The following is a 25291-nucleotide window of genomic DNA, read 5'->3' on the forward strand; positions in this document are numbered from 1 at the left end:
GAAGTCAATGTAGTGTTATTCTGATGTAAGTCTTTCTTTGTTTTGGGCCTTGAGCCCTGGTTCTTCATCAAAAAAAGAATTGAAAGAAGTGAACCTCAAATACGACATCTCCACTAAATAGGATTATTATTCCAATGTCATTGAAAACATACCTGGAAACTCAGAAGATGTTGAGCTTCCTCATCTGCAATTTTTCGTTCATATTCCTTCCTTGACTGGAAAAGAATGTAAAGAAAATAACACGCATGATAATATTAGTATCTCAGTTTTGTTGATAGTCTAATTGCTTCATCCAGCAGAAGTGATACATGTTTTGAAATTAAGAAGAAAAAACTAAGACTGCAGTGGATAATATCCTATTTAACTACTCTACAAACTAAAACAAGTCTTATTAGAAATTGATATCCATTGACACTTGATATGCAAAAAGTAAATGCTACAAATGAAGTGCGAGTAACACCGATAACATGAATGAATAAGAAAACATAGAGCCTTGTCTCATAGTCTCTAAATTATCAAGGAACTCAGTCACGTCGTCATCCAATGCTTTGGGCGGTCCTATAAAGAGAAAATGAATGAGTATGAGTATCAAGCACATAGAAGTACCAAAATTCTTTGACTAATTTTTTTTCATAAAAAAAAAATGCGAATGAAATTGAGAAATTGGAAGTAAAGATGAAGATGCCATGTCATAACAATGTAGTTATTAGTTTGTTATAGGTTTGTTGTAATGTATTATGTTTTTGGTTAGTTAGAGTGTAAATAGTCAAAGACTATATATTAGTGGTTGTATTCTTCATTTGTTGAATTAATGAGAATTATACTTTTCTTAGTGTCCAAGAAAAGCTTTCAAAGAAAGCCTTGAGTTTCTATATGGTATCAACTGCTTCTTGCCTTCCGACCTCCTTGATCCTCATCGTCTTTCCTTCGTATCTTTGATTTTCATGCTTGTTTTCAAGGATTTCATCTCCGTTGTCATGGTTTCTCCCTCCGATTCATCATCTTAGCATGAATAGCTTCAAAATCCAAAACCAAATTCCTCTTCTCCAAACCCTAATTTTACTAATTCGTATGTATCTTTTACGATTCAGAACATTGGAAGCATGGTTTCGATCAAGCTCAAACGATCCAACTCTCTTCCGTGGCGTGCACTGTTTGCATCAATTCTCTGCCGTTACAAGCTTCTTGGAATCGTTGATATCACCGAGTTGTGTCCACCATCTTTTCTCCCAGATCGCTCCATCAATCCTACTTTTGAGATCTGGTATGAGAAAGATCAGAATCTTCTGATCTGGTTGAATTCAACACTGTCTGGGGATGTAATTCCCTTTACTATTGGTGTATCTTCTTCTCGAGATCTCTGGATCAAGCTTGAGCAACACTTTGGTGGTGTTTCTGATGATCATATTCACCATCTTCGATCTCGTCTCCAAGCTATACAGAAAGGCTCTCAATCTATGTCAGATTATCTGCAACAGTTGAAAGAAATCTCTGATTCTCTCTCTGCTGCCAGAGCACCGATCTCCAATCGCGATTTAATGGCAGCAACACTAGCTAGTCTCCCAAATGAGTTCGAATCATTCATTGATTCACTTATGCTTCACTTTTCATCCACCTATTTGGATGAACTTCATAGACTTCTTCTCACCAAAGAACTCTCCACGTCTCGTCGCAAGAAGATCTCATCTAATACTAAACCGTTTCAGGCATTCTTTGTGCAATCACAAGCAACTATGCTTCCCACTCCACTGCCTCAAGCATTTGCTGCTTAAAAGCAACATTCACATTTCTCTGGAAATTCTATCATCTGTTAGATTTGTGGCTCAATCAGTCATGAAGCCATTGATTGCTTCAATCATATGAATCCTGACATTTTTGGAAGAATTCCAATTGCAAAACTTGCAGCTATGTGTGCTCATTACAACTCCAAACCATCTCCTTCTTGGCTCATTGATTCTGAAGCCACTTCTCACATCACAAATGACATTGCCAACATAAACTCACCAACACCATACATTGGAGAGGACAAAGTCTATGTTGGTGATAGTAAAGGTCTATCCATACACCATACTAGTTCTTATTCATTGCATACTTCTCATGCTGCTTTTAAATTGAGCAATGTTCTTCATGTTCCAAAAATAAAGAATAATCTGTTGTCTACTTATCAGTTCTTAAAGATAATCACTGTGCATTGACTCTTAATTCTAATGGGTCCATTGTAAATGATCATTCTACTGGAAAGACGCTTTTGTAGGATCCAGTTAATGATGGTTTTTTATCCTTTGCAAAACTCTTCTCCCCCTGGTTTATCCTCTTCCAGCTCCTCTCATGCTCTGGCATAATAGGCTAGGTCATCCCTCTTCTTCCATATTTCGTAGACTATTATCTACTAATAAACTTGTAGTCAAATGACCATCATTTGTGGATTTCTTTTGCTCTGACTATGCTGTAGCAAAGAATCACAAGTTACCCTTTGGTTCTTCCACTTCATCGACTATTCATAGCTTAGAATTGTTACATTGTGATTTATGAGGTCATGCTCTTGTAACTTCAGTGAGTGGATTTAAGTACTATCTACTTATAGTTGGCTCTTTCCTTTAAAGGTCAAATCTCAAGTGTATTCTACTTTTGTAATCTTCAAGAACTATGTAGAAAACACAATTGGCAATAAAATTAAAAACGTACGTTCTAATTCAGTGGGTTTGCTTATGAGTTCATTTTTTAAATCTTATCTTCATACTCATGGAATTTTTCATCAATTGAGTTGTCTACACACACCAGAACAAAATGGTTATGTAGAAAGGAAACATTGCCATCTAGTTGAGACAACTAGAACTCTATTGGTGCAATCACATGTTCCTCATCAATACTAGGTTGAAGCTTTCACTACTGCACTGTATCTTATCAACAAATTGCCTATCTCTAGGATTACAAAATCACCTTGGGAGTTATTATTTCATACTGTTCCAGATTACTCCAGGCTCAAGGTCTTTGGTTGTTTGTGTTTTCCATGGTTAAAGCCTTATGTGTTATCCAAGCTTGATGGAAAAAGTAAAAGCTGTGTTTTCTTGGGATATAGCTTACAACATAAGGGATATAAATGTCTAGATCCAGCAACACAAAAGGTTTATATTTCAAGACTTGTACTTTTTAATGAGACTACATTCCCTTTTCATGGTTCTCCTTACTTTGTGTCTTTTGTTCCCTTATCTATTTCCTCTTTTGCTCAAGCTTACACTTCACCCACTACTTTAGTTTGTCCTGCATCTTCCTCATATGCTTCAATTTTGCCAAGTGTCACCACATACTCCAATCACTTTCTGAGCAGCATATTACACATATGTAGCAAATTAAGAATGTACATCCCATGATCACAAGGTCTAAGAATGGTATTTCTAAACCAAAGGCATTCAGTGCAACTAAACACCCTATTCCTCCTTTCATTGAGGTGATTCCTACTACATATCTGTAAGCTTCAAAATTTGAAAATTGGAGATTGGCAATGCAAAATGAGTTCAATGCACTTCAATCCACAGGTACTTGGGTTCTTGTCCTTCCTACATCTTCTCAGAATGTTGTTGGATGTAAATGGGTATTCCAACTTAAGAACCCTGATGGTTCCATTGAAATATATAAAGTCAGGCTTGTTGCCAAAGGTTTTCATCAAAAGGAAGGTTTAAAGTATCAAGAGACTTTCAGCCTTATAGCTAAACTCGTCGCCATCAGAATCTTGTTAACTTTTGCTGTTCAGTTCAACTGGTTTCTTAATCAATTAGACATTAGCAATGCTTTTCTTCATGGGAATTTGAAAGAAGAAGTGTTTATGGTATAACCTCATGGGTTTCAAGATCTATCTCTTCCCAATCATGTGTGTAAGCTCAAGAAATCTTTATATGGTCTTAAATAAGCCTTTGGGGCCTGGTTTGATAAGTTGTTTCAGGCTTTTAAATCTCTTGGCTTTACTCAATCATCTTCATATGCTTCTCTGTTTGTTCTTAAAGTTCCATCCTTGGTCATTGTATTGGTTTATGTAGATGATATACTTATCAGTGGTCCCAATGCTTCTCTCTACCAACACTTCATTCAACAGTTGAGTACCCTATTTCCAATTAAAGATTTAGGACCCTTGCACCATTTTTTGCATTTGGAAGTTCACAGAACCAATGATAGTTTTTTTTTTCTACACCAAGGCAAGTATTTACTTGATATTTTGCAAAAAAACCAATATGGCTGAAGCTAAACCCTGTTGTATACCCCTAAGTTCTACAAAATTAGATCACAGTGGTGAACTGTTATCTAATCCCGCTGAACATCGCTCTATAGTTGGTGGCCTCTAATACCTTACCTAGACTAGACCTAATATTTCATTTGTTGTAAATCAAGTGTGTTAGTTTATGCATGCAACCACAGTTACTCATATACAAGCAGCAAAACGAATTTTAAGATTTCTCAAGGGTACTATATCTCACGGTCTTATGATTAACAGGGTCCTTTACATTTTCTGCCTACTCAGATGCATATTAGGTTGGCTGCACATTTGATTGAAGATCTAGTAGTGGTTTTTGTGTATTTTTGGGTTCTCACTTGATTAGCTGGTGTGCAAAGAAACAAACAACTGTGGCTCGTTCATCCACTAAGGCAAAATATAAGTCTTTGGCTCAAACTGTTGCAGAAATTACTTGGATATGCAAAATACTAAGAGATTTTGATTTTCCTATGTCTATTAAACCTATTCTCTAGTGTGATAACATTTCAACCATATCTCTTACTTCTAATCCTATTTTTCATGCTCGCACTAAACATGTTGGAATTGATTATCACTATATCCAGGAATTGGTTCTTGCCAATTTAATCAAGGTTCAATATGTGTGTAGCCAAGATTATATTGCTGACATTCATACAAAGTCATAGTCCAAAAACAAGTTTCAATTTTTACAATCCAAGCTCTCACTTGGAACTCTCCCTTCTTCCAATTTGGCTTGAGGGGGTGTAAAGATGAAGATGCCATGTCATAACAAATGTAGTTACTAGTTTGTTATAGGTTTGTTGTAATGTATTTTGTTTTTGGTTAGTTAGAGTGTAAATAGTCAAATACTATATATTAGTGGTTGTATTCTTCATTTGTTGGATTAATGAGAATTATACTTTTCTTAGTGTCTAAGAAAAGCTTTCAAAGAAAGCCTTGAGTTTCTATAGGAAGAAGGAGAAGAATAAGAAGGGGGGAAACGTACCTCGAAAAGAGGTCTGTCTCTCTAGATAATGTTATCCTCAACTTGTTTGCCCCTTGGTCTCTTCGCTTCATCCAACTGCAAAACAACATCAAAAGGCAGCGTTAATGCATCAAAATTACATTAGGATGCTTTGATTTAAAGGATAATTACGGCTTTTAGGGTTTTTAGAGAGATAATAGAACCTATTCCTCAAAGACAAAGCTCATAAGCTGGGCTAGGCGTGTGAAATTGTCTTTGACCATCTCTCCGACTCTGAATACTTCAATCCTTCCTTCAACCTTTTGTTTTTTGCTCTCACACAAGTTCTTCGCGTCTTTTGCTTCCACAGGCTCCGTGCCCATAATTTGACAAACAAACGGCAATTTTATTTAGAGGTTACTACATTTCACACCTTAAGACTTGGGTGATTTCCAAACAGGCCAATAAAGTTTTAATTTTTTTTTTTAATTTTGTACCATAAAGTTTTGAAATTTTATCAATTTACGTCTTTAGCTGGATTGATTGTTTAATCTTTTGTTAAACTGATAACAGGGCGCGTGATACTGTTATACTGGCTACCTAATTGGAGATTATAATGATTGGAGATACCAATTTCTAGAGGCGGCTTCTGGACCAGGAAAGGTGGCTGTCAGCCATTGTAAGTGACTAAACCCTATGTGTTATGGAGTGATTCAAATGTGTTGGGATTGCGTCGGAGTGAAAGTTAAATTAAAATTTGTATATCACAACACATTTACTGTAACTTTATCTTCTGTGGAAGCATTAGGACGAGGCTCGGAGGGTACTGAAAGTGTTGATGACCAACATAACGAACAGATTTTTGGTAATGTATCCCACTTACATTGAAAAGTTTGGAAATTGTGATGTTGATTGTGTTTTCAGATCGATGAAGTGTTGTACATGTTTTTTATTTATTTTACACTTGTGGATAGTCCTACTTTGAGCGTTGCCATGATGCGAGTGGTATAAGTACATGTTTGTTAGAACACAAATGTTTGTAGAATGTCTATAACATTGGATGTGGGAGTTGGATGAGTGCATGTTTTTTTGTTCTCAAATGTCCATAGAATGTGCAAAATTGGATGTGGGAGTGGTGGTATGTTTTTGTGTACTACTGAGATTTTGTCTCACTTCTCATTACCAAAATTTATTTTGTGCTTTTGGAAGGACAAAACTGACAAGATTGCAACATAACAGACACAACTTTTCATAAGTGCTCATAAATACACACACATGCTAAATTGTCAATTGTCAAGCTTATTAAATGTGACTGTATACGAACTGAGAAATTTATAGCTACCACAACACATTCTTAATGTAATTAAAGAAAAAGGTTAAGAATGTGAACGAAATAATGGGAACCAACTAGTTGTAAACTGACTATCTGACAACTTTACACAACTATTCACAATCCATCATATATCTACAATACACCGGCATACATCCGTCTTTTCCATACATCTTTTGTTTGTTTGACATTTAATGACATCTAAATTGATCATCTGTAAATGAAAGCCAACAACAATTAAGTAGCCAACACTTACTTCGGCCACAACACATTCTTAATTAGGGATGGTTCTGTATGGGATTCCAAACCGAAAACGGGATTGCGAATCTCAAACCAAAAAATTTCAAGACGGGAATTTGAAAATCCCGAAGTGAAATTTCAGTATTCCCAATTTTCGGTATTTCAGGATGAATCGAGACTAGATTTTGGGTTTTGGACTTTAGGCTGAAATTTGAGATTTTTGGATTGTGGGTTAAAATTGGGCTTTTGGCCTGAGATTTTGTGGGCTAATTTCATATCAATTGAAATTTAGGTTTTTCACCTCATACCAATTTGAAATTTCATACCAATTGAAATACAAATTCATTCATATCAAGTCAAATTGACGTTCCAAAGTTCCAAACTACTTGATTTCATACTTCTATTTCTAATATAGTCTACTATCAAATTACTTAAATTCAATATTCAACATGCATGCAACCTAAATAAATATATATGTTTTCAGTTCGGTTCAGGATTTCCGAACCATTGAATATATATTCTCGATTCCTGTACCAACAGGTTTGTGATCGATTTGGTATGGATCTCGAAAATTTCAGTAATATCGGTTTAGGAAATTTTCGGTATGGGATTGAGAATTTTTTGGTTTGGTTTGGGATTTTCGGGAAAAATTTGCAACCCCATTCTTAATGTAGTTAAAGGAAAAGATTAAAGATTTGTACAGAATAATAGGAACCATGTGACAACCCGTCCTAAATTTTACGAAATGGAAAGGTATTCTTGGTAAATTCTTTTAGGTTGTGGGATAATTGGATTAAAATGTTGTTTTTAGGGCCTTAATAGGTGTGCCCATGAGGCCCACCTTTGGTTGAACCGACCTGCTAACCTGGACCCGTTGACTTGGTCTGACCGTTGACTTTAACCGGTTAACGTTGATTTTTTTAGGTTTTGGTTAGGACCCTCCTAGGCTAATTTCGGCGTTCTAGATCCATTTATGACGTTTGTTTTCCCAAAATCAATCGTTTGAATAGAGTTTTATTAATTGGACCCTTATGTGCTTAGGTGCATTTATTGTGGCGTTTCTGTCTTCGCTAGTTTGCTTGGCTTTTCAACAATGAAGTATATGTGAGTGGATCCCTTCTAAAATACATGTTTTAATAGTAAAAATGCAACATGAAAAGCATGATTTTAATGATTACGTTTTATGAAACGTTTTATGAGATATTATGCTTACTGATAATATTTTGGAATACCATATTTTATCGAAATGATGTTCTTTGTAGTATATATGATGGATGACTATATACTATTTCTGAACATGCTTTTGCACACTTCTTTGTAGTATATATGATGGATGACTATATGCTATGAAGATGTTTTGAGATATATGTATCTATGTTTGGAAAGACTATGTTCAATGATTTTGTGCGTATCTAGTGGTCACTGTTCTGCCTACGGGCAAGGGAGATATATGGCTTAGGGAGACATATGTAGATGGGTTCGGGCTGAGAGATATATGTACTGGCTTCGGGCCCAGAGATACTGATACAGATACCACTAGTTAGCACATTACATACAAGATATGTTTCATGAAAGGTTTTATAGCATGCTAGGGTTTTCGAAAAACCTATTACATATTATACTATTGAGTTTTCATAAAACTTTGGGGGTTAGTATGATAACTGTTTCAGTATTATATATATATATATATATACATATCAACTCGGTATACTTATGTTTGTTTTCCGCATCAGCATCTTCAAGTCCTCTCGATGTAGGACCCATCCTTTTATTCGTTCAATTTTATGTTATTTCTTTTCTAGTGTATAGAATTAGTTGTATGCTTTGAACACGTTCCTCATTTGCATATTCATTGTATTTAAATTCATAACGTTTATTTACGTTCGTTACTTCTCATGCATGTTAGTATGGCTTCGTCATCTTCAGGTGTCGGCTAGCACGTGCCTACCCTAGTGTTCGAGGAATATCAGGGTCGGACGTGTCAAACCAACTAGTTGTAAACTGACTATCTAATAACTTTACATAACTATTCACAAGCCATCATATACCTACAATAGACCGTCATGTATCTGTCATTTCCATACATTTTTTGTTGATGTGACATTTAATGAAATCTCAATTGATCATCTATAAATGGAAGCCAAGGACAATTCAGTATCCAACACTTACTTCTTCCATAACCATGGCAACTATAGATGTGATGGCTCTGTCGGGAAGTGATGCTTATTCTGATGATTCGACCAATCAAATTGCATAAGCGAAGATCAAATTTTGTGCAAACTCACGCTCCATCATTCTGTGGCATCAAAAGTGCGTCGAACAGGAATCCACCTTGGTTACTACAATAGCTGAATGAGGCGTTGTACAAAGCGGACAAATACAAACGCCAAATACATAGCCGAAAGCATAAGTATGATGAACTAATTCTAAAAAAGGAGGAAGATGTACGTCGTATGTCAATCACTCCATCAGCAATGAAGCAGCTCCAACAAGAGTGTGACTTCACCTTCTATGATGGGTTTGAGAAATTTCATTCGCATCTTCATCGTAACTGTAAGGGATATGATTGGGACTATATTTTGACCTTGCACGTGGATGACATCGTCAAAGATGGTGGATGACCTCGTGCGAGAAACATGAGTACATAAAGGCGGCTCACAAAAGCACCCAAGGATCCTTAGGTTGAAATTTGCCTTCTTATACATTTATGACTTGTTATCCTGTACATTTTTCGCATTTTTTTTAACTATATCCTAATTTTAAACTTCAGTAAATAACTCAAGTGTTATTTTCATAAACCTTCGTAATGACACACATAAACATTCTAAAACAACCAACTATGGCCACAACAAAATAATAATTCATTCCCCTGGAAACTTAACACTTCTTGTATAAAAAATGACTCACGGCAAATTACTTTTCAAACCCTGCTTAATGGGTCATTCAATATATATTCGTTAAAATTGTCTAGTACTCCCATATTTCCAACGGTCATATGACTGTTACTATTTTGGGTTAGGATTGAATTACGCATAGGGCCACCATCTTCATTTGCCTTAGTAACATCACCGGTAGCAGTGCTTAGTGTGGCATGTGTGTGTTCTTCGGATTTGGTTGGGTAATACCTAGACAATTACAAAACAACCCAAGGTTGTTTTAAATATTACTACCACTTATATATTGTGAGGCAAAACGTAAAGGGACAATTAATTTTGTTGCGTATATACTGCCCAACCAATAAACACCTAACTCATGACAAATTGAGTCCAAAATGTGGAATTTGAATCCTCGCCGAATCCTCTTTGTTGAGGATCTCGGGGATTCGCGAATCGTATTCATTCATCATATATCGTGCGGTCAAAAATTATTTTAAATATTTTTATTTAAAATTAAACACAAACAGTACCTAACAAAAACTGACTGCACGATGTACAATAAACGTACATGATTCACGGATCTTCAGGATCCTCACCAAAAGAATCCGAAGAGGATCCTGTTGGCAAAATGTGTACATGGCCACATAAGAAAACATTGTTGCAATATATCTATGGGTCGTTTCCAATCAAGGAAATGGATCATCTTCAGATCTCTTCCTCTTAATCCACCAAATCATGAAATTTGTACCGTTGAAAATTGATCTAACGGTTGAAGTTATTATAACTTTTAAAATGAGCCCCTGTTTGTAGCCGTTTGATTAATTTTAATGGTACGAATCTCCTGATTTAGTGGATTAGGAGAAAGGGATGTAGAGAGATTCCTCTCCTCCAATCAAAACAAGAAGCAGTGCCAATTGTGCAAGGCGGTGACAAAAAGCGTAAGGTGAAAATCTTTACCGCACATTTGCCCAAAATGTCAAAATTCACAGTTTTCCATTTCCCTCCCCAAATGCACCTAAAACGTAAATATTTATATAAAAAGAAAAAAATGAAAGAAAAAAAAAAAATTGAAGAACACACGGTTGGCAAAGGCGAAGAAGGACAGGAGAGAAGAGAAAGCTCCTTCAAGTCAAGAGGGGGTCTTTGATTTTTCTGCGTTTCAGAAAAAAAAAAAACCCACAGATTCTCTGTCTCATCAAATCATCCTCAATCGAGTCTTCGCCAATTAGCTCTCAGCCTAAGGTACGCAAAATTTCCGATTTTCTTTTTAGTTTCTTATCGATTTGATTCCAGCTGAATTCCAATTCTCAATGTAATAGAATCCCTAGATCCTTTTCTTGATTGCATTTCCGTTCATAGTTCGATTGAATTAATTCAATATTGTGAATTGCATGATTTCCCTGTCTTAGATTTGATTGAGTTGTGTGTACAAGTACAAGAGCGGATTTCTAAGCAGCGAGAAGAAGAAGAAGCTTCAATTGTGAAATGTTGGGGACCCAGTAGGGTTTTGCCCTTGATTCCATTCCGTTCGATTCATTCTTTTTTATCTCAATTTTGGACTCTGGGGTTTTGGGAGGTTTTTGTTCATCAAAGGCCTCCTATCAGTTCATTCTTTTTTTCGAAATCTTTTGGGTTTCAATAAGATCCTTGTGTGAACCTACTTATCACACTGTTTCTTATCGTCCTTCAGTTCAATTTATATGAATAACTCGTTCAGTTTGCCTTCCAACTCGAAGCCCTCGCTTTCTACAACTGGGTTTCGACATAATTTATTTCTACTTTGCCATTATAAATTTTGATTCTCAATCCCGGATTCTTGAGCTTCTTTTGTTTTCTATAGAGAGATATCAAAATTTTCGATGTCAAATCCACCGCAGCATCCCATTGGATACTCTGTCAGTATCACTCCCTCGCGCCCAGACACACCATCTCCTGACCCTGAGAAAATTTCTATTCCTCCACCACCTTTAATTGCTCTGAGATTCCCTCCACCAAAGTTTCAACAAGATCAAACTACTTCTCCATCCATCAAAACCCCAAATGCACCATCACCAGCTAATGGGTTGAAAACTGGCAGCCCTATTCCTCATTTGAGTACACCCCCTGGACCTCCTGTTTTTACTTCCCCTGTGCGTCCTGCTGCTGTGCCTTTTCGTGCTTCACCTGCAACTCCTCAGCCAGTTGCTTTCACCCCGGGCACATTTTTGCCAACATCTTCGCCTCCCAATTTTTCGAATGGCTCGCATGAACTACATCACCAACTTTCTAATGATACAGAGGATGATGCTGTGCCTGTTGGAGAATCACCATATGTCCTATTCTCAGCTCATAAGGTATCTATCTTGTTCTCTTGGTTTTCAACCTTTATGGTTGTACTATTTGTTTGTACATATGTAACTTTGGGTTGATTTTTTTACTTTTTTAGAACTTATAGCTGCCTCTATATTTCTTTAACTACACACTTTACCTAAGAACATGTTAGATTTCGTTTTTGGTTGATATATGTACACTTTAAGTAACCACACACTTTATACACACACACACACACACACATATTCTATTATGTTTGTAAGAAAGTATGTTTCCCTAGATAGTTAAAAATTTAATTGAACCTCTTGCCCACGCATGTTGTTATATAGGTGTTGAAACAAAAGAAACAAGCAAATGTACCCAGTTTGGGTTTTGGGGCCTTGGTTTCACCTGGAAGGGGAATTTCACCTGGTCCCCAAATAATACAACGTGATCCTCATCGCTGCCACAGCTGTGGAGCTTATGCAAATATTTTTTGCAACATCTTATTGGGCTCAGGTCAGTGGCAATGTGTAATTTGCCGAGAACTGAATGGAAGTGAGGGAGAATACATAGTTCCTGGCAAGGAAGATCTTTGTAATTTTCCAGAGTTGTCATCTCCTATGGTTGATTATGTCCAAACTGGGAACAATAGACCTGGCTTTGTTCCTCTTTCTGACTCAAGAATGTCTGCACCTATAGTTCTTGTCATAGATGAGTGTTTGGACGAACCACATCTGTGGGACTTACAGAGCTCCTTGCATGCATTTGTTGATTCACTTCCCCCGACAACAAGAATTGGAATAATACTGTATGGTCGGACAGTATCAGTCTATGACTTTTCAGAGGAATCAATTGCATCTGCTGATGTGCTTCCAGGAGATAAATCACCAAGTCAGGATGCCTTGAAAGCATTGATATATGGAACTGGTATATACTTGTCTCCAATGCATGCTTCCTTACCAGTAGCACATGCCATATTCTCATCATTGAGGCCATACAAAATGAAAACTCCAGAAACTTCTAGAGATCGGTGCCTGGGGACGGCAGTTGAGGTTGCTTTTGCTATAGTTCAAGGGCCATCAGGAGAAATGTCTCGAGGGCTAATTAAAAGGTCTGGAGGTAATAGCAGAGTCATTGTTTGTGCTGGTGGGCCTAATACATATGGTCCTGGATCTGTTCCCCATTCTTTCAGTCACCCAAATTATCCTCATATGGAAAAGACTGCATTGAAATGGATGGAGCATCTGGGTCAAGAGGCACACCGACAAAATACAGTGGTTGACATTTTGTGCGCTGGGCAATGCCCTGTAAGAGTTCCTGTTTTGCAGCCTCTTGCAAAAGCTTCTGGAGGCATTTTTGTTCTCCATGACAACTTTGGGGAAGCCTTTGGTGTGAACTTACAAAGGGCATCTACAAGGGCTGCAGGCTCCCGTGGGTTCTTGGCAATACGCTGTTCCGATGACATTCTCATAACTCAAGTTGTGGGTCCCGGTGAAGAGGCACATATTGACACTCATGAAACCTTCAAAAATGACACTTCTCTTTACATACAAATGCTTAGTGTTGAAGAGACACAGAGCTTCTCACTCTCCTTGGAAAATAAGAGGGACGTTAGGACTGAGTATGTGTATTTCCAGTTTACAATTCAGTATTTAAATGTGTATCAAGCTGATATATCAAGAGTAATTACTGTTAGATTGCCAACAGTTGATAGTGTTTCAGCATATCTTGCAAGTGTACAAGATGAAGTTGCAGCCGTTCTTATTGCAAAAAGGACTCTCTTGCGAGCTAAAAACTTTTCAGATGCAATTGATATGCGAGGAACAATAGATGAAAGAATTAAAGAGATTGCTCTGAAATTTGGGTCTCAAGTACCAAAGTCAAAGCTTTATCGGTTTCCAAAAGAGATCCCTTTATTGCCAGAGCTCCTGTTTCATCTAAGAAGGGGCCCACTGCTGGGAAGCATTGTTGGCCATGAAGATGAGAGATCTGTAATACGAAACTTGTTTCTGAATGCATCCTTTGATCTCTCACTCCGAATGGTAGCACCTCGTTGTTTAATGCATCGGGAAGGGGGAACATTTGAGGAACTACCAGCTTATGACCTTGCTATGCAGTCAGATGCCGCAGTTCTTCTTGATCATGGCACAGATGTCTTCATTTGGTTGGTATGTGCTTTGGTTCATACATTTGTCAGTTTTTATTTATTCTAAATGTTGCATGCCATCTATCTTGCCAGAAGGGCCATAACCTTGTCATTTCTGACATTGATTGGACTTAAATTGAAAAGCATTTAAGACTTGCTATTGTTGTCCCCCAAAAAAATCAGAAATACCATTCCTGCCTCTGATGTATGAAGTTTTATATGTGTAAGTGCAGAATCTAAATGGAATCACTTGAAGTGACCGTTGTAGTATCACTATTCACAGTTCTGGAATTTTCTCTCGTAATCATTTTTTCACTCATTAGAAAATCTTGATGTATAATCTGGAGGCTCGGATGCCTATTAAGAAGCAGAACTTTACTTGGTTTCGTCCCCTTGGAAATGATAGTACTTGTGATATGCTCTAGGGAAGAAGAACTATGCATGTTTATCTCTAGTTCTCTTTGTTGTCATTCTTTATGTAAAGGTAATGATGATAATATTCATCATATTTTCTTTCCAATGCTCTTTCACTGACTTATTGCAATTGTTATAAGTGATGGGGGTTCGGTCTAGAAACTGCCACTTGTTTTTGGTCAAGGATTTTTTTGGGAAAGCTGATAAGAAGATGATTACCCTTGTGGTGATCTGCATTCATGGTTGTTTCTTGGACTGTACTAGAGAGAAATAGCAGAATCTTTCAAGACTAGAGAGAGGAAGTGTCACCCTTCAAACCTATTTGCACAGGCTTTTATTAAAAACTCTACTTAAATGTTTATCCTCGCATAAAATTACAGAAGGGGCAATTTAAACTAAAAACCTCAATTATCGATGGTGAAGATGTGTATGATTGTAAGATTTCCATGATTTTGTAACAGTTATCCACAGTGATGAAGTGGATATCGTGAGTAATTCTAACAGATTTCATCAGTTGATGAAGTGGATGATACTCTTTGGATTGGATGCTTTGAAGAGTAATATAGTGATTTACTACATGTTGATAATGGTGTGACTATTGTGACAACCTTAAAATTCATGTCTGGGCTTAAGCATGGGTTAACGGAAGCCTCTAGAAATATAGGGAAATGCCAGTTTTTTAAGCATTATTAACTTGAGTTTTAGAGTTAGGCTTCGCAGAGGAAGGTGGATGGAAATGGTAATATAGGAATTAAGAGGGGGGTGAGATGAGTGGATTAGGATCTTGCAGAAACAAAATTGATGAGGGTGAGTATTGGTGGTGGTGGTAACATCGTCAATGTCGTTATAAACCTGAATACCAAAGCTTTTTAGGGATGTTCCTTGTTTCAATTAATTCTTTATTGGGTGGGAGTTAGCTTTTGAAGCTCCATAGCAAATCCTATTGCACAAAACTAATTTATAATCATCGAAATAATAACTGTATAAAATATGGTTGTGCTGAGTTCTTGAGCAGTCTACAAATTCATATGATAACATCCACAAGCAGGAAATGGAGTATTACTTAGAGCAGTCTCTGGTCTTCAACTCAAAGTTTGGTTTCTCTTTGTTGCTCAAGTTTTTCTCCGTTCAGAAATATCATTGATTTTTTCATCTCTTATTGTTTCCATATCTTTTAGTTGAACAGATTTCTTTTGAATGGTGTATTCAGGGTGCTGAACTAGCTGCTGATGAAGGAAAAAGTGCAGCTGCTTTAGCGGCTTGCAGAACATTAGCTGAAGAGCTCACTGAACTGAGATTTCCAGCTCCTCGGATCCTGTCGTTCAAGGTTATTCCTTTGTATATTCTTTCATTGTTCTGTACTCTGTAGTAGCGTTCCCTTTGCGCTTTGTAATGTCTAGAAATGAAGATGAACCTAATGGTCTGGTTGTTAAACAGGAAGGAAGTTCTCAGGCACGATATTTTGTATCGCGGCTCATACCCGCACACAAGGATCCTCCTTATGAGCAGGTGAGAGTGAAGACAATAAACAGTGGCGAATATGGCTAATTGTCTTTGTAATCCTAAACGGTTTCCTATTTACTTTGGTATCATTCTGTTTACGTTGGTGTGAATGACATATCGAATTGTTGCATATACTGCAGGAGGCAAGATTCCCACAGCTACGAACATTGAGAACAGAAGAGCGGACGAAGCTGAAAAACAGTTTTATTAGTTTTGATGAGCCTAGTTTTTGCGAGTGGGTACGAAGCTTGAAAGTGGTGCCTCCGGAACCAAGCTAGAGGAACTTGGCTTTGTTAAACAAACTTGTTGGCTAATGTCGCTTCAAAAAGGCAGAGAAAATTGTGTCAAAGGGATTTTTCTTCTCTTTCATTTTTCTCTGTGAAGAGGAAATTAAAGTTGTTTTTGTTGTTTTTGGTCAAAATAGGAAATTGTAGTTAAAGACGTGTCTGGACAGGTAACGGTATGAGTGTGTATGAGCTCCCATCCCATCCGATGATCAATATGATGGATAACGTTGCTGCTTTTTATTATTTTTAATTAGGACGATAATGTTGCTTTATTACGCCTGTAAAATGAGGCAAACAAGAGGACTCGGGAGGGGTTAATAGTGAATAATTGACTAGCGAACTCAGGTCAGGTTAATTTGATTTCTCTCATCTGAAGTTGGCTAGGGGACCAGGGGACTAGAGATGTGCGTTTTCCTCCTGCACCTATGTTTTAGTCTTCTTTTTGTAATTCACGGGGAAAGAAACAAGAAACTTGTATATTTGTTATTGGAATTCCCAACTTCAAGCAAATATTTGTGATTTAAAATATTCTAACTAATAGTAAGTGGTGGATTCCTCAGGTGAATAAGATTTCTCTCTTTTAACCTATTGCATTCTATGTTTAAACTTTCTTCCTTCTTAAGGCTAATTAGAAAGAAAATTATATTTCTGAGGAGTATAGAATGAGATTTTTAGAGTGCTAATAACAGTTCTCTAAAAAAGAATGTTCTAACTAAATATTTCTCATTTCATAAATCAATCCCAAATTCAAGTACGGATTCTAGATTGAATTTTAATTCCTTCCCTAAATATACTAGACTCTCCTAAAGAAAGCAAGCTCAAGGCTTGATCAACCAAAACATCTCCCTATCCAAAGCAAATACCAAGATTCTCGTGTTCTTCATTAAAGTCGTGGAGAGTCACCAAAACATAACACGTATGTGCCGATGTCTCCACAACCAAAGCTAAGGACCACCCACGTTATGTGACACTTCACACGGTTCTTATTTGAACAAGATCAAGCATCGACGATTTTTGATCAAATCACACTCCTGTCCAAGATCAAGTTTTTGTTTCTCCAAATAAGTGTTCGTCATCTTTGGTTCAAACTTGACGTGCAAATCGAGCCAGACTAAGTTCTTTACTCTAAAAAATTACCCACAAAGATTGTAATCCTAAGCATTATCAATACAAATATTATTTTATACATGTATTTTTGTTTCATAGGTTAAAAACTTGTGTTTATTGTCCAATTTTCTATTTATTTTTTTACAAAGCAGTCACATGACCTAGTAAAAGTTACTTATTGGAAAGTGAAGGGTGAGGTCGACGTACCTTGTGAAGGGCTAAAATACCCCTCCATATGAGTGTTATGTGATTGGTTCATAAAAAAATGGACAAAAAGTTTCAATTGTCTTTGAATTACAACATTTGATAAAATTATAAGATTAAAATTAACAAAATTCAAACTATAAAGAGTAAAGTAAACTTGGAGTAAAGTACAAGGAACAAAAGTGAATTTTAGTATAAAATAGTGTATTTCTGTGAACAAATAATAAAAAATCTCTGTTGTTTTCATTTTTCATGGTTATTTTCTGTTATTATTTTGGGTAACAAGAAGAGAAATTTTATTTGAACCCATATAACTTCTTTCTACACCCAACTTATACTTTAAATTTGAAATATCTTTACTATCCTATTGCACAATTACTATTAAGTACAAGATGAAATTAACAATATAAATAAAATTTATCAATAAACCCACCCAATAAGCAAACCCTAACCATCACGTAATTTTTCTCTTACATTCTTTCCTAGCAAAAATTCTAAGACGCTCTCATAGACCTTTATCATCATTATCATCACTACCACCACCAACCCCACCTCCACCATCACCATCTCCAACACTACTCATCACCTGCAGAAACCTGTTTTTACTTCTACTACTACTGCTGTAACATCCCACATCGCCCAGGGGAGTGAATCCTGCAAGCCTTATGTATATTCCCATATCTACTTAGCATGAGAGCTTTTGGGAGCTCACTGGCTTCGAAGTTCATCGGAACTCCAAAGTTAAGTGAGTTCACGCAAGAGCAATCCTAGGATGGGTGACCCATTGGGAACTTCTCGTGTGATTTCCCAGAAACAAAACCGTGAGGGCGTGGTCGGGGCCCAAAGCGAACAATATTGTGCTACAGTGAAGTCAAGCCCGGGATGTGGTGGGGGGCCCAGGTCGGGATGTGACATACTACATCCATCAGCTGCATATCCAGTTTTTTGAAGACTACCAAACTGATAAGGTAACGAAAAGTAATCACATTCATAACGGGTAAATAAGTTTTGTCATAGTCAATCCCGGGGCGTTGTGAGAAACCTTGTTCAACAAGACGAGCTTTGTAATGCACAATTTCGTTCTTCTCATTACGCTTCCGAACGAAAACCCACTTGTAGCCAACGAGCTTCACATGTGGAGGAGTAGGAGCTACAGGTCCAAACACCTTACCCTTTTTTTTATTATTCATGTTTTTCTTAGTAGTCATTTGATAACCATTTTGTTTTTAGTTTTTAATTTTTGTTTTCATTTTGTTTTTAAACTGAAAAAAAATATTTGGTAATACTTTGCATTGACCTGCAGAGTGTGACCAAAATATCAAAGTCATGCAATTACTTTATCTACTTTGTGGTAAAACTTTGCGTGTAACCAAAATATCATACTATATAAATGTAAAGTAATCAAAAGTCCAAAATAACTTAACGTCATTATAGATACATTTAACATGCATTTCTCTATTCTAAATTTCCAATCCTTGGTTATTGAGACACGGTTGAACATAGTCTCTACCTGGTTATCACTTTCCTTGCTTCATGTTCCGTGCTTGCTTGATGCCTTTCTATGGTCTGGATCATGCTCAGAAGAGTGCCGACTCTCCATTTCCACCAGCACAAGAAGTTTCCAAGGGAGCAAAGACTTTTGAGTGAGTAAATAACATGCGAGCGTGATACATAAAAAGACTCCTTGATTGGGTATGTGGACTCATACTTTTTATATGAAGACAGAAGACCCTTTTTTAGTCCTAGTGAAATGCAGTTATGTGCTGGGATGGAGAAGATGGAATTATCCAATTAAGTCACAACAACATGTTCTTAGCTTCCTTCTCTAGACTTGTTGCAACGTTTGAGTCCATATCAACCTCGACAACACTTGTTGCAACGAGTTATGCATAGACGATTGATATGATAATTTGTGGACTTTTATTTGATTGATTATATATAACTTACTATAATTTGGATCTAGTGCCCTTGATTATGACTTTGTTTGTTTGTTTGTTTTGCTCTTGGATCTAGAGTGTTTGTGTATTTATATTGAAGGAATATGACATGAATTTCATAGATAGCATGAAAACTCAATAACACCTCAAGGCAGGCAGGCAAATTGCAATAGATACAGGCAACGGAGTATGATCTAAGCAAGCATACATGATATACACATGTAAGAAGCACAAAGTTAAGTTCCTAATGAATGTGAGGTAGCCAAGGTCAGATATTGGCCTGGCAAGGGCATTCAATAGCCTCATCGCTGACTTCTTTGTAAATAGATTGGAGGAGATTTTCATCGGCACGACACGGCAAGGTCCATGATAGCAGCCGAGCCAGGTTGATTCATTGTTCGGTGAAAATGATACATGTTTGAAGTTGATTGTGTCGTAAATTTTGTTATGACATGTAACTCACTCACTATATGACTCTATGATTGAAAAGGTTGACCAATATTTACCAAGGTCTAGTAAAGCAAAACTTGGGATCCCTCTCGATAAGGCGGGTTGTTCAAGATAATTACTATGGGGGTTCATTCTTTGGATTTTGAGATCATCCAATGGTAAGAAATCAAGAATTTAGAATTTATACTGAAATTTATCTGTATTTTTTTTATTGACTAAAAAGGTATTCCATGTACATGTACAACAAAATTGACACTGTATCGGGATTAAAAACACCAAAACGTGGTGCAATATTACACTTCTTGGAGTGATTCGACTTTTTCTCGTGAGAACAGAAAACTTGAATCGGAAGAAATCTTGGAGATGGATGGTGATGGAAGTAATGTTTCACTTGAAAGACATGGAAATTACTTTAGTCTAAAGAAAGGTTTGAAATTGGCACTGTAGAAATGAGCAGTGTTTCGATCCAAATTTCAGATTAATTACAACCATGCCATTGATTTTTCTGTTGGTTTTGGGTTAGCAGCCCGGCCCTCAGTGAGGCCCAAATTATTTAATTACATTTTTGCCTATCTAAGATAACAATCCGATGGTGGGGATGGTCTATTACGAAGGGCAATTTTGTCCTCTCCGTTTTGGGTGAGATAGGGGGTCACCGGGTAAGTATCATTTGATGTCGTTTAATTAGGGTTTCGAGGAGGGTCTGCCAGAGAGAGAGAGAGAGAGACAGAGAAAGACAGAGAGAGCGAGCGAGCGAGAGAGACACAGAGATCTAATATGTGATTTTGTCATGTGCACTAGATCACTGAAAGCATCTGGCATGCTCTGAGCTATGCTCTAGAGATCTAATATGCCCTACACTTCAGTTTCAGACTAAGCGGTGTGGGGATCTAAATGAGACAAAGTGGGGGTCGTCCAAGATAATTCGTGTCATTCTTCAGGAACATTGACGTGGTTATCTCCCCCTAACGACGAGAAGACTGTCTCGTAGAAGTGACAATCCACGAAACGAGTGATAAACAAATCACTTGTCAAAGGTTCTAAGTAATGAATAATCGAAGGAGAATCATATCCGACATAGATTCCTATCCTTCGTTGAGGCCTCATTTTTGTATGTAAGGGCAGCGAGATCAGCACATATATGGCACAACCAAAATACCGCAGATACGATATGTCGGGTTCGTATCCGATAACCAACTGAAGGGCGCTATATGGTTATGTCGCAACAGGCCTCAGGCGGACCAACTTTGCTGCATGCAATATTGCATGGCCTCAAGCAATGATCGGGAGCTTGGTACGTATGACCAACGATCGAGCAATCATTTGTAAGTGCTTAATGAAAGCCTCTACCAGGCCGTTCTAGGTGTGAACATAGGGTACATGATGTTCAACTTCAACCCCAACTGACATACAATAGTTATCAAAAGTTTTAGATGTGAATTCTTCAGCATTATCTAATCGAATAGATTTGATTGAATAATCAGGGTGGTAAGCCCTGAGCTTGATAACCTGAGCCAATAGCTTGGAGAATGCAACGTTCTTTGTGGACAACAAGCACACGTGTGACCAACGTGTAGAAGCATCAACCAAAACCATAAAGTATCTAAATGGTCCGCATGGAGGGTGAATCGGTTCACAAATGTCCCCCTGATTCCATTGTAGAAAAATGGGAGGATTCGAACAAATCTTGTCATAAGAAGGCTTAGTAATAAACTTTCCCATGGAACATGTTTAACATGTGATTCTTTGGATCAAACCTAAACTTCGAGTTAGTGGATGCTCGTGTGATGATTTGAGGATATGGCACATCGCTATTCGTCCAGGATGTCCCAAACGATCATGCCAAAGTGTAATTTCGTGCGTGGTCTCAGCAGTGAAGCTGGCCACATAGTGGCATTCTATGGGGCGTATGGTTGTAGTATACAAACAACTCGGGATACACTCCATCTTCTCTAGAATAAGCTTCTGGCCATATTCGTAGGAAGTTATGCACATAAATTCAACTCTGTTTTCTACGTGGGTTTCAGCATGGGAATCGTTATCTCTAATGTCCTTGAAACTTAACAACGTTCTTCCGGAACGTGGAGAATAAAATGCCTCAGAAATGGTCAAGAATGTATCATTGGACAACATTATACGTGCCTTACCGTATCCTTCTATCAGGTTGGATAAGCCTAAGAGAGTTGTCAGATGTGCATTCTTAGGTATGAAGTTAGTGAAATAGATGCGTTCACGCAAAATTGTGTACGTGGTTGCACTATCTACCAGACAACTAACTTCCCCATTAGTCATACCTAGAATGAAAAATTAATTTGAATCGGTCACATGCATAAAAGTTCTAAAAACAAATATCAATTCAAAATAATTTCATTTATTCAAGGATGGTAATTAATTAAAACTTAATATCCAAAAACAAATCACCAACAAATAATCCAAACATAAAGGAAAATTGTTAAAAAATCAACCAAAAACAAAGGAGGGGTTCGGCCACTAGGTGGAATACGGCCCCATTGTCTTATTTCAACTAAAAAAATATAAGTCTATGTCTAAGATTCTAATCTTCCATAAGGGTGGTATCCTCTTGAAAGTCAGAAACCTCCATCTTTGTAGTCTCTGGTTCGTCCACTTGCATAGAGTTTGATTCAAACTTCTTACGATGAGAATGATATTCATTTACAACCTTTTTGGGAGCTCAGCAAACACGGGTGCAATGGTCATTTGAACCACATCGATAACACATATCCGCATCCATGGTTTTAGGTGCTTTGCCTTTATTTATTGAAGTTTGGGGCCTTGGGAGCGAGGTTTGAGCGCTTCTGGGCTTTGTTTCCTCTTTTGGATGGGCCTTGACTCTATTTACCTTGGTGGGATGGCTTCTGGCTGCCCCTACCACACCGTTTTTGGCGTTTTGGTGTTGGTTTGTGCTATAATGTGCTTTAGGCACAACAGTCGACTCAGTAGGTCGAGCTTGATGATTCTTCATCAATAACTAGTTCTGCTTTACAGTGAGAAGTAAAACAAAGATCAAATCTGAGAACTTAGTGAACTTCTAAGCTCTATATTGTTGCTGCAGGACAATATTAGAAGCAGATAAGGTCGAATAGATCTTCTTCATGAGATCCTCTTCAGTCAAAGTTTCGTTACAAAATTTGAGAAGTGATCGGATTCGATAAACTTTAGAATTATATTCATTCATAGACTTAAAGTCTTGGAAACGCAAATGCTGCCAGTCATGTCTTGCTTCAGGTAAGAATATGTCCTTTTGGTGATCAAAACAATCAGCCAAAGCAACCCATAAAGCACGTGGATCCTCCTCAGCAAGGTATTCAGTTTACAAGGCGTCATGGATGTCTTCGGATGAAGATCATAGCAGTGGCTTTTTAAGCTTCGCCAACAGGGTTGTCCATCTATTCTTCAACAGCGGGACGCAAGTTCTTTGTAGTGAGGTGGAGCTTCACATCTTGGACCCACTTGAGATACTTCTTTCCAGAGACCTCTAAAGCAGTGAAGTTGAGTTTGTTCAAATTCGACATGTTCCTATCACAAAAATCGATGGACAAGATGTAGTTAGTTTAATGGAGAAAAAATCAATACATTCACATAGGAGTAGAACATACAAGTTCTAATAGACATGTATTGGTTTAATTTTGCATGAAAAAAACTTCAAGTTTTCATGGGTGATGTTTTAAATAAAAACTTCAGGTTTTCAAACAAGGCATGTTTATAAGAAACTTCAGGTTTCAAAATAATTATGAACTTCAGGTTCATATATTCCTACGGGCAAGCACAAATATATACACAAAAATATGCAAAATAGAACTTTAGGTTTATAATTATAATTGAATTAACTATTTGGATTTTGGGCAAATTAAAGTGTGGGTGAAAAAATATATAACCCATTGGACCTAAAATAATTAGGCAAATAAAACTCGGGGCCCAAAGGAAAAACCTAAGCCCACAGGTGGCTTAAGAAAATGTGGTTCGTGTGGGGTTTCTCGGGTATAGGTTTCAGGCCTACGGGGAGGAAAGGAACGAAATAGGCCGCAACAAGCGAGCCCTAAAAAAATCCACAAAGGCCAAGGAGATAAGCTGTTGCAGGCAAGCCCAAAAAAAAAAAGTTAAAAAAAAAAATTCATACGGGCTGCTTCAGGTAAGCCCAAAAACAAAAATTTGTTTGTTTTTATCTTTTTAGGCCGGGGAAATAGTTGGGCCCAGGGGAGGACGCGATCCAGTGCATCACATCGTTTGGGGACACCATAGCCTTCGGGCTGGTGTCTCACATTAGTTAAGTCAAAAGGGTTTTAGGTCACTGCAGGGGAGCCCAAAGAAGAAAATATTTTTTGGTTCGGTTTAAAGGTCGAATTGGGCTTGGAAAAACAAGCCCAAAGAGAAAAAAATTCTTGCCCGAGATTATACTTGGCCTAGATTGGGGTCAGGTTATGGACCAAGAAACCTAGCAAAGTTAGGGAGTGTCGCCGAGGAAGAACACCAGCGTCGTCACTGTGGGTGGCCAAATCTTGGACAGGAGGAACTCAGGACACCTGTGTTGGGTGTTATTGACCATAATTACGAATAAGAGATTGGAAATCTCAACGATTCAACCAAAACCTTGAAAATTAGAATCAGAATTTCGAAAAATTTGATGGGAGTAGAAGGAATCTTCAACCAAGGGACACCATGGATGCTCTTCAGGTGGACGAGGGTAGCCGAGGTGGTTGGGCATGCCTGCAGGCCATGCAGCATGGTGGCTAAAAGGTGGCGACATCTTCTGGGTGTCAGGTTCGAGGTTTTAGGCTAGGAGCAAAAGCTTCAGATGGGTTCTTGGCTCGAGGAGGAGGCCCATCTTCATGGATGATGGAGGTCACAAGTTCGAAAGAACCCTAGGTTTCCCAATTTTGATTTTTTTTTTAAATTCAATTCATATATGATTTAATTTGATGCATGCAATTCATTAATTTGATGCATGTACACATGATTCTACAAAATGCTAAAGGTTAGTCGGGCGGCGAGATAGGGCCTAGCGCCTAGGCGGATTTGGATAATTTTTTTTATATATTATTTATTTTATCTACATAATTTGATGGTCTAAGGAAAAAAAAAAACAGAATCCAAAAAATTCATATAACATTTATATATATATATATATATATGTAGTAGTTATCTTATACTATATATAATTCTAAACCCTATATATATATAATGTAAAAATCTCAAACTTTTGAAAAGACAAAAATGCCACATAGTGGGTGGTTTCATAATTCAAAACCGTGTGCCACTCCATTTCTTTCACATTCCCAAGGGTGGAGTCCCTATATC

General features: G+C 37.5%; 1 protein-coding gene and 1 pseudogene across 2 annotated transcripts; one reads left to right on the forward strand and one right to left on the reverse strand.

Annotated features, from left to right (window-relative positions):
- Positions 1-10595: 10595 nt before the first annotated feature.
- Positions 10596-16513, forward strand: LOC137739732 (protein transport protein SEC23 A). 2 transcript variants are annotated; one of them, XM_068479417.2, is made up of 6 exons: positions 10596-10877; positions 11045-11968; positions 12275-14095; positions 15698-15814; positions 15925-15996; positions 16131-16513. In XM_068479417.2, the coding sequence occupies exons 2-6, from the start codon at positions 11495-11497 to the stop codon at positions 16266-16268; spliced, it is 2622 nt and encodes an 873-aa protein (XP_068335518.2). In that variant the 5' UTR covers positions 10596-10877; positions 11045-11494; the 3' UTR covers positions 16269-16513. The 2 variants fall into 2 exon arrangements, 1 of the variants encoding a protein (XP_068335518.2); XR_015966436.1 differs by having other exon boundaries at positions 10700-10877; positions 12275-15579.
- Positions 16514-23024: 6511 nt separating this feature from the next.
- On the reverse strand, positions 23025-23508 carry LOC148694544 (uncharacterized; annotated as a pseudogene).
- Positions 23509-25291: the final 1783 nt, after the last annotated feature.

This window comes from Pyrus communis, chromosome 9, assembly GCF_041283825.1.
Source record: "Pyrus communis isolate YQ-2024b chromosome 9, ASM4128382v1, whole genome shotgun sequence".
NCBI lineage: Eukaryota > Viridiplantae > Streptophyta > Magnoliopsida > Rosales > Rosaceae > Pyrus > Pyrus communis.

What these genes read in the sequence shown, in the direction of transcription:
- LOC137739732 (XM_068479417.2), top strand. Translation starts at nt 11,495, where the DNA reads ATGTCAAATCCACCGCAGCATCCCATTGGATACTCTGTCAGTATCACT. An exon ending in CAGATGTCTTCATTTGGTTG is followed by an intron (nt 14,096 to 15,697) that starts GTATGTGCTTTG and finishes TGGTGTATTCAG; the next exon opens with GGTGCTGAACTAGCTGCTGA. An exon ending in CTCGGATCCTGTCGTTCAAG is followed by an intron (nt 15,815 to 15,924) that starts GTTATTCCTTTG and finishes GTTGTTAAACAG; the next exon opens with GAAGGAAGTTCTCAGGCACG.